The sequence below is a fragment of the Myxocyprinus asiaticus genome, chromosome 3 (assembly GCF_019703515.2).
Source record: "Myxocyprinus asiaticus isolate MX2 ecotype Aquarium Trade chromosome 3, UBuf_Myxa_2, whole genome shotgun sequence".
NCBI lineage: Eukaryota > Metazoa > Chordata > Actinopteri > Cypriniformes > Catostomidae > Myxocyprinus > Myxocyprinus asiaticus.
In genome coordinates, this window is record NC_059346.1 from 12551942 (window position 1) to 12568937 (window position 16996).

A 16996-nucleotide genomic window follows, 5' to 3' on the forward strand; every position below is an offset into this window, starting at 1 on the left:
TAGCATTATGTTCAATAATCAAGACTTAAAGGTGAGCTTGTACAGAATTTGACTTCCAAAAATAAATAACCATCAGATATAGGCTATGAACTAGTGAAATGTCTTCCTTAGTAAATAGAAACTTTGTAAATGGCATTTTAGTGCCTATGTGTTTGATTGTTTTTGTGAACAACAGTACACTGAATTGTACACAGAGTCTAGAATAGGCCTATGGTGGCATCAATGGAAAGTTTCTTTTGGGCGGGAGATATAGTTATATCTGACCTAATTAACTCCTCTATATTACATTTTCTGCCTAAATATCTGCGAGGGTGAGGTTTCATTCTTTCAAATGAGAGAAAAACAAGACGGTGGTATGTAGACTGCGCCTCTCGTACATTGATTGCTTTGGTCTTGTCCTGTCTTTTTTTTTTTTTTTTAAACACACCCAGCGGAGTGGCCGCTTGAAGCGCACTTCAGCTCGCGCGCACGGAACAGTCGCGCTCCCGAATGTGCTTGGAGAGCCTCGCGCAGCGGAGGCGCCGGACGCGCTCGATTCGTGTGGGGACTTTTAAAACCTTCCAGATACGTCAAAAGCGAACGGATTCGTTCGTTTATTCGACATAGACGAGATTACCAAGATTACAAGTCCATGGGATGTTGTTTTGCGGTGTTTTGTGGCTGTGAATTCGAGCGGTTCTTCTGTTGGGAATCTATTGTTAATGACCTGTCATAGGAGCTTCCACGAGTTGGGATTCATATCTATCGCCTTCACCTGACTAGAAAATCAGAATTCATCCACCTGAATGAGGAATGTATGACTCATTGCTGAACAGATATCAGTCTGTCTGATCTGTCGTTGAAAATACCCTCCGCTTCTGACAGCTTTCGCCACCGCAGTCGTTAAAAACGTTCCTCTCAAGATTTATTGTCGGGACAGGTTCGTATTTCTTGTCTGCCTTCAGTCGGCAGCGCTCGACGCGATCTCAGCGGGGGAAAAAAACAACAACTGCCGTGCCATTTGTAAAGCATGTACTGGATGTAACGGAATTGTACTATTTCTGTCACCTTTGGCAAAATTGAGTTTCTGTTCTTTCTGGAAGCGAATCTAATATAAAATTCGGTAAGAATATGTTTTTAATAAGGTACAAGCCTATAGTGCATTTTTCTGAATTATTCTGGAACCTTATGAGCCCTTGTTTTATTTGAACACAACGCGCTTCTCCGTGCAATGCTGTCTTATAAAGATAAGGAAAAAGGTAAAACGACATCGGATCATGTGTCTGAAGTCTTGTGAATAAGGCTTTGCTTGCACGGTGATTCGGGTTTTGTTTTATCGATTTAAAGTGTTTTTTCCCCCCCTGACGCGTTGATATCGCAAACAAATTATTGCATGAAGTCATTCGTTTTCATTCGGTTTACTGCTGTTATTGTGATTGCCCAGTGTTGTGCTTTTTTTCAGCATTAGAATTCTGAATCTTTCTTTTTTTCTTTTTTCTTTCTTTTTTACATTCGTCAAGCTTTGGCTTTGTATAGGCTATTGAAATTGGTTCTTTCTTTCTTTCTTTCTTTCTACATAAGGTTTACATTTGTCAAGCTCTGGCTTTGTATTCTAAGATGAATTCATTTCATATTACGTAGGATAGGTAGACTAAGGCAAATCAACCGTTCAAGGTTACTCACAAGTCCTTCGCATATAAGCTGCGCCTTGGGTGCTTGGGCTTCCTGAACCCGCCTTTTAATATTGAAGCTACCTTTTGTTATCACTATAGTTGGCTACATGGCCGGTATCTCATATAGGAAATATGTCAGTAGAAACACATGTGAGACGGCTTGAATTTCAACTTAAATATGACTACATGAGTTAAGAGAGTGGTTAAAAGTGCATCGACTTGCATAAGGTGATGGAAACGGCTTGCCTCAGGCAGGGCAGAATTATGCAGATTATGCTGGTTTGTTGTCTGTTTGCATTAGGCTACACGTTGAATGATATTTGCATGGTGGATTTGCATCAAGACCATTTAAGATACTCGCCAGCATCACAAATCATGGTTTGCACAGCAGCATTTTGCATCACTGGTGTGTCATGTGTTATTGATAATTGTATGTAATATACGTTGCACAAACGTCTTTGCAACAAATGTTCGCGTACATTTTATTTAGGTATGCTGGCATTGACTATGAGAGTGACAATGTAATGCTCAAAGTTGTATGATGTCAGACTGCAGCTTTTAAAGGAATATTCCAGGTTCAAGACAAATTAAGCTCAATCAAAAGTTGATTACTACAACAATTATTCTGACTCTGCCTTCCTTAACTTAAAAAAAAAAAAAAAAAATTACTTACAATGGAAGTGAATGGGGCCAATTTTTAGAGGGTTTAAAGGCAGAAATATGTAGCTTATAATTTTATAAAAGCACTTACATTAAGTGTACTGATAAAACATGTTTATTATTTGAGCTGGAAAGTTGTTTAAATCTTCGTTTTGCGGGAATACAGTGTTTACGTCATGACGTTGTCATGGAAACAAAGTTGTAAAATTGCAACTTCACGCAGAAAAGATTAACTGTAAGTGATTTAATCACACTAAAATCATGTTAACATGCATATTGTTTACGTCTTGTGGCTATACTTTTGATACAGTGTGTATTTTAATGTTTACGGATTGGCCCCATTCACTTCCATTGGAAGTGCCTAACTGTAACCCAGATTCTTGCTTTTTGTTTTGTTTTTATGAAAAGAAGGGACAAGTGGAATTTTTTTTTTTTTTTTTTTTTTGTGGTAATCAGCATTTTGCCACAAATGCTGTCGATTGACCTTAACTTGTATTGAACCTAGAATATAATCCTTAAAACCCAGATGTTAAGAGAGTATATAGACTAATTGGTTCATACCCTCTCTGAACTGCCAGGTACATTTAAGACTGGATCTGTTGACTTGGTCAGGTGCTGTTAGGTTGCAGGTTCACTTGGGTTAGTACATCAAAACACTTGAAACATATGAGTGAGGGATTCAGTAGCTGTTGCTACATGTCACACATATTATGGCATATGAGATAATTTATTTTCCACTGGTAAGTCTGCTGTCAGTGTTTAGATTTTCACAACGTCGATGGGCGAAAAAAATGCATTTTTGACGGAAAGATTTGTGCTCTCATTCCTGCTTTCATTACACCATGTAGGATGACTGTTTGTGATATGTAATAGAAAACTAAGTGAAGCCGAATTTCAGCGGCTGCCCAAACACTCGTTAAAACTAGTTCACCTTCACCTCCCTCCCCTACAAATCAAATGAATATTTCTTCTTTTTTCCCTGTGACCAGAGGCTAATCTTTAATCTTGTGCAGATGCAGCTCTGGAATTAGCTTGCAAACGCTCCCTCGTTCATATCTTCAAACCCTCCACTTATCAGGCACGGAGAGTTGATATGGCGGAGGCCTGGCTCGGCAGTCATGATAAGAGGGTGAGAAAAAATCTACCAGCTATTTGTAATATTAGAGTCGAGGCAGATCACAGCATAGCCTGATATGACAGACCTTCCGGAACGAAGCTATATCTTGAGTCCTCATAGTCCGAGAAGAAAATAAATGGAGTTTTGTAAGAGTAAGACGTGATAAAGGTAGACAAGCACTGAGTGGTAATGTCTGTTTGCGCTTTAAGGAATATTCCAGGTTCAATACAAGTTAAGCTCAATCATCAGCATTTGTGTCATAGTGTTACCACAAACAAATAATTTTTAACCCTTTTCTTAAAAAAATAAATAAAATCTGGGTTACAGTTAGACACTTATGGTGCGTTCACATACAACGCGAAGAAAATTTTCGCCTCGCATTGCTCGCGCGAGTTTGACCGCTGGATTATAAATTTGTGTTTAAACTCGTGTTCACGCGAATTACGCGAACCCGCGAGTATTCCCCCTTCTCTTCCGGGAAAGGACAGGAGGAGGGGCTTCTACGATAACTTATCTTTCCGCCATCAACCATGGCCGATACCACAACGATTGCTGCTCTGTTTCTGTTGTGGAAGTCCCAGATACGTCAGAAAACCAAACACCGTCGTGTTTGGGTGCATGATATCATCCGGAGGCGCATACACCTCGGTGAATTTCACCGCCTTCTCCAGGAACTGCGTCTGGATGGCTGCCGCTTCGTCTGGTCTCTATACATGTATGATGTTGTGTCATACAATTCTGGGTGCCCACACACCGCTACATCAATTTTTTCATCTATTTTTCCAGATTTCTTCTGCTACTATGTCAGTACCTCAGTGACATCCAGATAATCTCAATGCTGATATGCTTTCGCGACAACGCGTCATACGCGAATGAAGCGATTTCGCGTGTTCGAGTCGCATCATTCGCTTCTCGCGTCTATTCGCATCTTTGCATTGACTTTGTATGTAATTGCGCCGCGTGAAATGCTCGCTTCGCGTTGTATGTGAACGCACCATTAGAATGGAAGTGAATGGGCCCAATCCGTAAATGTTAAAATACTCATTGTTTCAAAAGTATAGCCACAATATATAAACAATATGCATATTAACATGATTTTAGTGTGATAAAATTGCTTACTAAGCTTTTCTGTGTAAAGTTATATTTATTCAACATCGTTGCCATGGCGACATAACACTAATCCCTGTCATTTGTGCAAAAATGACGATTTAAACAAAGTTACAGTTAAAGTAATACACAAGTTTCAACAAAATAATACATTAATAATTTAGTTTAAACCCTCCAAAAATTGGCCGTATTCACTTCCATCGTAAGTAGGGTTGGGAATGGAGAACCAGTTCTTGTTCAGAACAGGTTCCATTCAGAACAGGTTCCATCCGCCGTGGCTGGAACAGAGTCCTGAAGTAGTCTGACAGTGTTTCCAGCAGCACATCACTGCAGTAGTGCTGCCCTCTATTGACTCTATAGCGTTAAACACACAGATCTACCAGTGCATTTGATTCCCGATCTCGAGCCGGCTCTTTTGAATCTACAGCGCGAAACATATGGCGCTTCCGGTACAGTTATATTCCCAAAAGAATCATTCTAATGAGCCGGTTCTTTTGAATCTACAGCGCAAAACATACAGCACTTCCATTTATAGTCCAGTATACAAGTAATCTTTATACTGATGTGCAAGTTATGAATGTTCAACTCAAAATTAAATAAGAACTGTTGAAATCTCACAAGCCTGAAGTACAACATTAGGCTACACGACAGTCGAAACTGTCTCTGGAACTGTTACTGTTTATTTAATGATGACCTGTGTCTCTATTAAATCAAGCAGTGCAGTTACTGACTAGTATGACAATGTATAATTAAAGCTACATGAGATTTGTTGTAATAAGTGGAATTTTATAAAGAATAAACGATTTAATGAAATATGCCATCACATTTCTTGTTGGTTTAGGTTTGTTTATTTAAAATATAGTTAAGATCTATTATTGGATTGTAATTATGTCTCTAAAAAGTCTGCAAACACAACTTTTACCAGAATTTTATTACATTTATTGCTGATTTGTTATATCTGCTCTGTAGAAATCTGAAATGATTTGGTAACAGACTGCAGAGGGTAGTATACAAAAAGAATTGCATTTCTCATTTCCAAATAATTCTTTAAAAAAAAAGGTGCTTAAAGAATTATTGGAATCGTTAAATTCCTTACGATTCCCAGTAATCGTAAGTGCCACATCATTAAACCTCTTTTTTTGTCTTCTTTTTTCTTTTTTGCAAATGGAGGGATGAAAAGGAGAATCTAAATAATTTTCTGTGGTAATTAACATTATGGCACAAATGCTGTTGATTAAGCTGAACTTTTAATGAACCCAGAATTGTACTTTAAGCTCCACAGTAACAAGATTGATTCCATTGTAAACCAGATTCGTCAATGATGCCTTTTAGGGAGATTGATATGTTAAATGTTATTGTTATTATGGTTTTTATTATGCACATTAGTTATCATGTAAGATTAAGTGAATTGCGATCATGTGTTATTCTGGTTAAGATCTGAACGATAGCAGTTTTACAATTTTATTTTATAAATAAAGTGAATTTTGTGACTTGCATACATACTACCTAACATCTCCTTTTGTGTTCCATAGAAGTAAGTAATTCCGTCAAAAGTCGTAATTTTTATATACCAATATATTTGGTATCAGTAAAGCATTGCATTGGCACACCAGCTGGAAGAAAATGGCATGGAGAAAGAGATCTAGTTTTCTATATAGTTTTATATAGAGATATAGTAATAGAGGGTATTTCTGTAAGGCTCTTATTTATACAAAGTGACCTTTCCAGTGGGCAAATGCTTTGAGTTTAAATAAAATGTCCAGACAATGGACTGCCACAACAATATACCCAATTTTCCATTTTCTTTTTTCTCTCATTCATGGTCTTATCACTTTGCTCTTGGTAAAGCCCTCTAAGCTTTTGGAAGCTGGTGACCCATCCACTTTTTTTTTTTTCTGTCATTTTTTTTAAGCTAAATGTCAAGCACTCACACACAAGCACACAACAGCGATGTGCCAAGGCCTTTTGAATACCTCCAGGTATTGCTGAAGTCATAGGTCAGTGACTCACTGGCTGGGTGAGCTGGATTTCAAGCTGGCTGCACTTAGCGGATGCAGCTGAACAGGGCCCGCTGTACATGGCACACAGTGTTTTTCTGCCACAGAGACCCTAAAACTGGATGTCAGGGAGTTATCCTCTCTGCTTGGGTCGTGCTGGCCGGCTGTGGCACTGCTATTGTTTTGTCAAAGCCTTGCAGATTAACCACAGCCACTACACTTCAAACACAGAGGCAGGCAGATGAATAATTCCGAAACCTCTCGCTTTGATTTTGTGTGATCCCATTGCAATTAGTCGTTGTGCATGGGAGCGTAGTGCCATGCCTTTTAGTGCAATAAAAGAATGGAACACCAAAAGCACCCTGTCTCTTTTGTGCAGGGTGTCTCATTCTCTACCTTGAATGTGTTGCATCTGGAATATAAATTGAGTGTGTTCAGCTTTTTTAAGGTGAAGGTCTATTTCAACCACTTTTCTCACACCTTATGATTCTTTTTACTCCAAACTAGTGGTTGACCGATATATCGCTGAGGCTGATAAATCGGCCGATATTCTGACTTTTTTAGTTATCGTCATCCGCTGATAAAAGTTTTTTTTCTTGAGGGCGCCGAAAATTGCCTGCTTGCATGTGAAGCGACTGAGACACTCACAGATTGTTTTGTTGTTACATGCATCATGTTACTACAATAATAGACCGGTGTGCAACGAAGTCTCGTTTAAACAGTCCGCATATCAGAGACGTGGCAGGTGCGTTTGAGCTCATAATGTTAAAGTGCTCGCCTGTTTCATTCTCCCTCTCTCTCCTCAACTGTTAACTGTAACTTTTAACTGTCTTGTCTAATGATAAAAGGACAAATATCAATAAAACTAATATCATATACCATCTGCTAGTATGCACATATCTCGTTTAAACAGAACCACAAACCAGAATTCACGAACCTCACGAAAATCCAGCGTTTCCTTCCCGATGAGCGCTCATCTAATATCTTCCTCTGAAGCATGTATTCTGTCAGCCAGAATCAAAACTTCAGGCTCAGGATCAAAAGTTCCTCTGATTTCCAAATCATGATGGTCAGTGGTCACAATCCAAGCAGGCAATCCTGGCTATTTAAACTGTCAGGAGATTGCTGTTGCTCACTGGATCTGCACGAGCACGTGAGTGCAACCAAAGTCTTTCTAACAAGTCAGTCCACTGTCGGCCATGTTTGGAACGCTTTCGGGAGGCTATTTCTAGTCATGACAGCGCAGCTTCTATCTACTTGAATGGGGAAAGAAAGAAATCTCCATAACAGTTGGTCAAGATTACGATCATAGAACATATTTCAAATCAGCAGTAAAATCTGACAACACTGGTATCATAAATGGTGCTTTTTTACCTCAGATTACGCAAAAAAAAAAAAAAAATCCCAATTTTTATAGCTAATGCGCATGCATGTTCTCGAGTTGATTGACAGGCGTTGTCTGTATCTAAAAGGTGATTGGCTCTTGTACCTGTAAGGCGAGACTTCCTATCTACATCCATTGACCGTTGGCTGCAGTTGGGCGTTCTAATTTCTCCCATTCATTTTAATGGTGCAACTTCAAGGTAAAAGCGCTTCACGTGTGCTATAAGTAAATGTCTTATTCACTATGCACTGTATGTACAATTGGTTTTTCTGTATTTTTTGAGTAAATGTGATTGCTAACGTGGACACGCCATCCATGGTTGCTGGACTACTGTATGTACCGTTATTTCCTTCTTCCTAATATATTAACAATTTCTTCATGTGCAAATAAATTACTAAAATTTGATGACTAAACAGAAATCAGAAGAAACTGATATCTACCATTTAAAATACAATATTTTTGTAGATTATTTTTTATTACTATTACAAAGTTACAATTTTGTGTGAAATTGAGTAAATATAGTGCTAAATAAGAGTTTATTATTATTTTTTAGCAATTTTATGTTTATGTTATTTACTAAATTAAATTGTTTGATATATCGGCATTGTATCAGCCTATAGGCCCCCCTGCTCTCTGGATATCGGCATCGGCCATTAAAAAACCCATATCGGTCGATCACTACTACAAACTATAAATGAATATATATCAACTAAATATTTATATGCCCTCCTTGTACTTTCCTGAATGTCCATTGTGACAGCAGCAGCCTTTCCTGCATTCCCCTCAGCACTTGGCTTTCCGGTCAGGCACTTGTGTGTCTCTTGTCACCTTTATAGCTCATAATTAAATGTGCCTTGTGTGGTGTGGAAAATTATGGAAACCCGTGGCCCAGACATGCTATTTACCAGCTGTTCTTTCACTCTAATAATAGAGGATAGAGATTGAAGAGGGGAGGAAGGAAGACTAACAGTGCACGCCACCTGAGAGAAGTGCCACATTGGTTCATGGCTATACTGTTTGAGAGATTTAGATTCTTCTCATAGCTAGTTGCTTTTTTGTTCTGATCTGACCTACTCCAGGTTGTTAATAGAGTGGATAACTTCACATTGCTCCCCTTTATTATGTTCCCCTGGTCAATACCTACAGTACTAACAAAAACCCATTTGCCAGTTAAAGGAATATTTTGGGTTCAATACAAGTTAAGCTCAAGTGACAGCATTTGTGGCATGAAAATTAATTAATTAATTAATTTAGAGGCACTTGCAATAGAAGTGAAAGGGGCCAATCTGTAAACTATAAAATACTCACTGTATCAAAAGTATAGCCACAAGATGCAAACAAAATGTGTGTTAGCATGATTTTACGGTGATAAAATCACTTACTAACATTTTTTTTTTTTTTGTGTAAAGTTGTATCCAGTCTTTACAACTTTGTTGCCATGTTGAGGTAACGCTGTAAACCCTAAAATAACTATAAAAACAACAATGTAAACAAATTTACAGCTCAAATAATACACACATTTTACCATAAGAATTAAAATACAGTAAGTGCTTTTATAAAATTATAAGCTTCACATTTCTGCCTCTAAATCCTCCAAAGACTGGCTCCATTCACTTCCATTGTACACCTCACTGTAACCTAGACTTCGCAAAGGAGGAATGAGTCGAAATAATTTTTTGTGGTAATCAACATTATCAAATGCTATTGATTGAGCTTAACTTGTATTGAACACGTGCATTTTGCCATTGCTTCATTTAAGAGATTTGAGATTCAAGTGAGATCACTTTTTTCTGCATTACTTATGTGAAGATAATTTTTAGGCTTCAAGCATTTTGTATTCACTACTGGGCAGTAGCCATTTAGATCCAATCTAGGACTAACAGGATAATAAGTTATTTTAAAATGCACAGTTTTGGGTGTCTAAAGTGCAAGCAGAGAAAAACTGGAGAAATATTTACAATGTAAATTTTATGTAAGTCTGTCTAAAATGGAGAAAGAATGTAAAATACATTTTAACATACACTCACTGAGCAGTTTTTTAGGAACACTTGTACACCTACTTATTCATGCAATTATCAAATCAGCCAATCCTGTGGCAGCACTGCAGTGCATAAAATAATTCAGATTCATGTCAGGAGCTTCAGTTTCTGTTCACGTCAACCATCAGAATGGGGGAAAATGTGATTTCGACTGTGGCATGATTGTTGGTGCCAGATGGGCTGGTTTGAGTATTTCTGTAACTGCTGATCCCCAGGGATTTTCATGCACAACAGTTTCTAGTTTACTCAGAATGGTGCCAAAAACAAAAAAAAAAACATCCAGTAAGCGGCAGTTCTGCAGATGGAAACGCCTTGTTGATGAGAGAGGTCAACGGAGAATGGCCAGACTGGTTTGAGCTGACAGAAAGGCTACGGTAACTCAGATAACCACTCTGAGCAGAATAGCATCTCAGAATGCACAACATGTCAAACATTGAAGCGGATGGGCTACAACAGCAGAAGACCACATCGGGCACTTTATTAGTACCATAGTGTTCCTAATAAAGTGCTCAGTGAGTGTAGATGGTAGTGTAGAGTTGGTTATGGTTCTAAATAGTAGACGTGAAAGAGCAACACGATCGCAAAGGAAAATAGTCATTTAGATGAAAGTTTGTAAGGAAGTGTTGTGAAAAATGCCACTCTCTTAGCTGGAGGTCTCTGAGGCTTTTACAGATGCCAAGTCAGATGTGGAGTGATTGTTTCAGATTTTCCGCCTTCCCTTCCTTTCAGGGCATCTGCATTCTACCATTCATTGCTCTTATATTTCCTTTTAAGCCCTTTCACTGGCACTGGATTAAATCCTTGTTTAATCTGGTCCCTTAGCCGCTTTCTCTCCTTACTAAGAAGATTTGCACAGGGAGGTTTCATTAAATGCATTTTTTTTTTTCCAGGGATGTGTAGCCTTTATGGCGGGTGGTCTGCCAGGGTAAGGAAGGTAAGAAATGGGAGATGAATAAAAAGCTAAAAGAGAGGGAAATTAGACAAAAGAGAAGGTTAAAGATGGCGAAAGAGCATATGAGAAAGAGTAAAGCAGAGGGGGAGGGAGAACGAAAGATGGCCAACATTAAAACCATAAGGCCTCTTTGTTAGTGTGGGGCTGACAAGCTGCCGTTCACATTAGGGTAATTAACACCACCACAGATTGCACAACAGCTGTGCAGTTTAGCACTGTGGCAACATCAGAGAGCTGAGAGAGAGCCTGTACAAACAGTGGCCTGTGCTGGGCGAGTTAGACTACCACTGTTTAGATAGGTGCTCAAACCGCACTTGATAGTACACAAAGTTCCCCTTGCTCTGTATGCATTGCGTTAAAGCTTGACTCGAGAAACCACTAGCTATTTGTATAATAGTTGTTTCTCTCAATAAAGTTTACTTCAGCTTGATAGCTTGTTTGCAACATTTTTAGAGAAAATGCAGAGCTACAGTCTTAAAAAATAATGGTCTGTCAGTGCATATTGCAGGATTTCCACAGTCATGGAGAACTTTGAAATATACTGTAAAGGAATTTTATGGAAAAGAAATGGAAATATTCATAGCAAATCTGAGTTTTTCTAGTTATCTCAGCGGTAAAATAATAAACCTTGCGGCACTTTCCTGGTGAAATGAACACTAGAGGCGCTAAAACAACACTAAAACACAGAATGCTTCAGTGTGTTCAAATTGCACAGTTGCTCAACGAGCTTTGCATTTGCAAAGCAAAGGACCGGAGTATGAGTACTGAAGAGCACGCAAGTCGACACATGAGCCGAAAGTCTCATAGAAGCACCACAAAATAAAATAGTTTCTTTTTCAATTGTGTGTTTTTTTTATTTTTTTTTTATGTCGCCATGGCCGTGTAATTTTCATGAGATCAGGCTCAAGATATTTCATCAGTTAGAAATTCCTCCTTGTGTGTGTATTTTAAAAAATCCTTAGCCATTAATGACAAAAGACTTAAAAAGTCTTTGAAAATAAGTCGAAAGTCAGGTGGGAAACTTGATGTTAGATTTAGCAAAGACACCTCTTCTAATCAAGAAACATTTTTTGTTGTGTATGGTTCTTGTGTTGGAGATTAAAAGAAGGTATTAATGTTACAATAAAAGTTCTTCAGATCAATGTATTGGCTTTAAAGCATTTGCAGATGGTTTTCTAATAAGAAAATACAAAACTGGTGGAAACATTCTTTGTGGAACATCAAGGCAGTAAAACCCATTTTGATTTTGATTATAACCTTTAGTTTTAAAAGTGTCCAGTCTAACACAAAATCAAAGAAAGAAACCTTGTTCTGTTTACAGAAGCTTGTTGTATTAAAAGCATACTTTGCATGAGCTTGAGTCTGACCTTGAACTCGGCTTGTAATTTGATGAACATATGTATTTTGTTAGCTATAAATAACATCTCATTGTATTGTGCCTTAAGGGGTAGAAAAGGTTGATTGTGGAAATCCCCAACTCCCAGCCACATGCAGTCTGAAAACTTACGCAGCTCCTCAGGACTATGTTTGCTGAAGAGTAGACTGTCGGCAGGGCTTTGGACTTCATATAATTTGAGTGCTCTCTCATCTTGTTCTTCTTGGCAAAGCATGGTTTCGCTCCTTCAAAAACAAATTATATGTGAGAACTAATTCAAGTGGCCTGTTTATGTTTCTGTTTCTTTTTGATTATATTTAATGTGTACTGTTTTACTTTGGCTCCCTGTTTTTATTCAACATATTTTTCCTGGGCACCGATGTCCAACATCTGGATTCAGGCTGTACCATAAAGTTGTTTATGTGTGTGTCAGGACAGAAAAACGCTGACATTTATTTTTGCACCGTTTTACACGTGAGCAAAACATTGTATGTACCAGGAATTTTGCTCAAGTATTTGGTATGCTGTTTTCAGTGTAAACCAATCAAAGTGGTTTCTTTGAGGTGTGGAACATGGTCAAAACTGTCAACCATACTATGTGGTTTTCATTCATGCTTCCTGGTGCATTAATTCAACGTGATATCTGAAACGTTCTGCGGAATTCCAAAGCCACATGTAAGACGTTTTCCGTTTCATACTTCAGCAAAAACAAAAGCTTTATTGCATTAAATGACCTGTGCTAGAGTGAGTTTTGATTGTTTCATAAGATAAGCCATCCAACTGCCAAACTTTAAGAAAGAAAATAAATTACTAATAAAAAACTGAATTCAAGAAATTGTTATGATTAAGAACTGTGCGCACACATACGTGTTTGTCATTCTGTGCTGATCTGCGCTGGGGGATCTTGTTAAATTTCAGCGAGACTGTGCTGACTTAAAGAGAGGAGGCTGTCTTCCCCCTCTCCTTACTGTGGGTGCAGAGTGCAGTGGTAATAATCCAACAAGTGACAGCCAGCTATAATGGGAAGCGAAGGCAGACAGAGGCAGAGAGGTGTCAGGGGGCAAAAGGGGCCCGGTGGGCTTATCATTGATTTGTCTGCTGCATTGTAGTGAAGGTTTGATGGGCATGGGCAGGCGCCACACACAGGCACACATCCTCTGCTGCATTGTAGTGAAGGTTTGATGGGCATGGGCAGGAGCCACACACAGGCACACATCCTCACACTTATACACTAAAGGATTGGGGAAATATAATTAGGCCGCATTCGCTCCATCTCCGCAGGGCGAACTTCTGTTAGACTCTGATTACCCACAGGGAGCTTTCAATCATAACTCACAAGATGCCTGTTCACCATCAGCCAAGGGATGGTAAAGAGAGAGAGGGAGAGAGATGATTCCCAGTGTATTTCTGTCCTCTCCTCCCTGGTATCTGTTTGATCTGGTGAGATTTCCTCAGTGCTGAAGCAGTGCAGCCCTGGCTGGGTGATATATGGCCTCCAGGTGGCAGGTTCAAGGCCTCGGCCAGGGTGGGTTTTGATGTGGCTGGCAGGTGTTCAAGGTGCATGTGTTTGCTATGAGGAACATGCCACCCGTTAATAGAGCATGACCGAGGGAAAGGGCCAGGGTTGAGGTGATGATAGCTTGCCATTGGTCACAGGTTCAAAGATCAGGGGAATTTGTTTTCTGGCTTGGTTTGGTGGATAATGTGTTCCACATTTCCTGTTTTCTGAATCTATAGATACTGCAAGGTTTCCTTCATAATAAATCCTAATATATAGAGAATGCATACAGTACAGTAGGTATCATCATTAGGGATGGGAATCGTTAGGAATTTAGCTATTATGGTTCTGATTCCGGTTCTGATTCTGATTCCTCTTATTGAATCTGGTTCCTCAACGATTCCATTAACAATTCTTTTAGCCTAGTGCTTTCAAAAAATTAATATTTGGAAATGCAGATCAAATGCAAAATCCTTTATTGGATTTGCTGCCCTCTGCAGCCTGTTACCAAGTAATTAAACCATTATATATTACAGATTTATAACAGATTCTTGCAAAAGGTGTTTACACAGGCTTTTTAAACAAATTTTTTTTTACTCATTCATTGCTTTATTAATTTATAATAAAAAAAAAATGTTTATAAAATACCACTAATTAGGCTACATCAAATATCAACATAATGTGTATCTTGAACACTACACATTCATGCTAATAACCATCTAGTAAGTACTCTGATTTAAGTCTCACAAGCCTTAAAAACATGTAATAAGGTAACAGTTCTTGGGTCATTTTGAGTCGGACATGACAGAATCAATTACTATTGTGGTTTAGTATGTTTTTCTTTCACTAAAAAGAACCAGCCGTTTAGAGTCATTTTGTTCACTGATTGCACTGTAGTTTCAGAAGAACCGGCAGACTAAACTGGTCGTGCTCTGTTTCACGCTGTAGATTCAGCAGCAGGGCAGCACGAGTAAATTCCGAGTATTTTAGTACAGTCTTCTGTCTGCATCGGTGGATGTTTTTTGCATGTTCGAGAACCGATAACGGAACCAAAAGTCATGAAAATCATTCGGTTTCCGGTATTTTGAAAAAAAATTTTTTGAATAAGAACAGGCTCTTGGTTCCCAACCCTGCTGATCAACACTTATAGACAGAGAATACATAGGTATCATCATGCATTTATTAAAGATATGATCTGACAATACATTGAGAAGGAACATTAAAACTAGAAAGCCTGAGAGATTGGCCTCTCAGTTCTTTTCACACAGGTCACATAAATCACCACAAGAGCCCTCTTACCTTTTCATTTAATGGAGTTTCACATCAGTCAGATCTATGAATGAGGTGAGGTTTTCATGTTAGGAGGCTTTATCATTGTAAAGCCATTTTTATTGCTCAGTAGGGAGACGTACAGTAAATGGCCCCCACCCCGGCCTCCACCTTTCTCTCCTGGTGAGAAGCGAAGCACTGCATTTACCACTTAGTTAAATCCCCTTCTTTTTCGCTGTAAAGCTTTTAAGCAGTGTGCGGATAGAGTGGGGACTCTGGAGTTTTGCCTTGCGGATGGATCCAGGATGATGGGTTGAGGGATTTTGGCATTCTGGGATTATCCGCCTTTTATCTCCTTGCTGTTTGCCACCAATCCTGGAAGGACGTTGAGTGCAATTCCTCTTTATGTCTGCAGATATGATATACAAACAGGACTACATCTAAACGACTCACTGATTTCTTATAGATCCATAGGAAAAGTGTGTGACGTTTGACTGAGTTTTGCCGGATAATCCCATTGATGAACGAAAGGAAAGAATTTTCCCAGATGGGAATGTTAACATCACTAACACTGATCTCACTTTAGTGCTCAGGTGGGTTTTCTCAAGCCATGAAAGTGTGCAAGAGATGATTATAGTGATACCAATGCTAAGGGCTACAAGGAAAGGCAATCAGGACAACGGAAATTGCATTTGTATTAACACTTAGCTGCCTCTAAAATGCTGTTCCAGCTTTGTTGTGACATGATTTGTGCTTATTTGTTCAAGAGCATCTGAAATTAGCTGCTTAACCTTGCTTTTTCCAATATGAAACATCAATTGGCTGCATAATGTTCTTGTGCCAGGATCCGTCTGGAAAAGGTGAATAGCAGTGATCAGTTTGACATTGCGGTGTTAGTTGTGCTAAATGTAACCTACTTCATTTGTATCCCAATGAGCTGATATGGTGAACCTCGCAAGGGACTATTAAAGCTTTTAACCCGCAGAGGAATAGAGAGAGAGAAATTCATCCGTGCCATCATGTGCCTTCTAGAATAAGGGCTGAACACCCTGGGGAAACTGTTTGCCAGTTGTTGTTTTTCTCTCTCTCCCCCTTTGCACATGAATAATTGAAAGTGTAGCATGTCAGACAAAGATGCATTTACTTGCTTCATTATATTTTAATCCGAAGTGAACAATTTTACGCATTGCCTTCTTGGCAGCTGAAGCAACTTTTAATTGTCTTCCACTGGGTCTCTTGTAAATCAACTCGCATACCGCGCCCACACACACCATCGGCGGCCAGCTCTTTCTGATGCCTTTTATTGCACTTTCCGACAATACAAAAATTCTTAGGCATACAGGTGCTAATTGGCAGTGCCTGTTCCAACTGATATCAACGTTTGTTCAATGAAGCTCTCACAAAATGCCTCAAAGCTAATAAGGATGTTGTTTAGTTTGTTGAAATAGGACCTTTTTTTCCTTTTCTTTTTTTGTAGTTGGAAACCCTGGTGTATTGATGAACTGGTTTACACAGGGTGTGCATTACCTCATTATACAGCCCTCTAATTACCAAGTATTTACCGAGTACAAAAGACTGTAACAGCATGAACAAATATGTACACGCTTTACAGAATGTGTAATTGTTATTCCCAAGTCACTGTCAGGTTATCTTAACTGACTTTAGTGTGAAGTCAGAAACACTTTTTCACAAAGTACTTTGTAAACATGATACACTGGTAAAAAAAAATTTAATTTTAACATAAAAAGAATGTAAAAATGCTACAGTAAAACAGTGTTTTTTGGTTAACTGGTATTTACATTTCAATATACTGTGAAAGATTATATTTAACTAGACAGTACTTGTAATTTTATGGTTAAATATTGTAAAATAAGGTTGTGTTCATTAACATTAGTTAACCACATTAGTTAGCATGAACTAACAAAAAAAAAGAAAAGAAAAAAACA

At 38.6% G+C, this 16996-nt stretch overlaps 1 protein-coding gene across 12 annotated transcripts in view; it reads left to right on the forward strand.

The window, feature by feature from the left end:
• Nucleotides 1-16996, forward strand: part of LOC127420180 (autism susceptibility gene 2 protein-like) — a 518748-nt gene that overhangs the window by 393905 nt on the left and 107847 nt on the right. The window contains exon 1 of one of the 12 annotated variants that reach the window (XM_051662315.1): nt 3391-3441. The exons of the other annotated variants lie outside the window; for them this stretch is intronic. Within the exon in view, the coding sequence (XP_051518275.1) occupies nt 3406-3441 (36 nt within the window). The 5' untranslated portion in view covers nt 3391-3405. Of the gene's footprint in view, nt 1-3390; nt 3442-16996 lie in introns of those variants that run through there. 12 annotated transcript variants of the gene reach the window in all.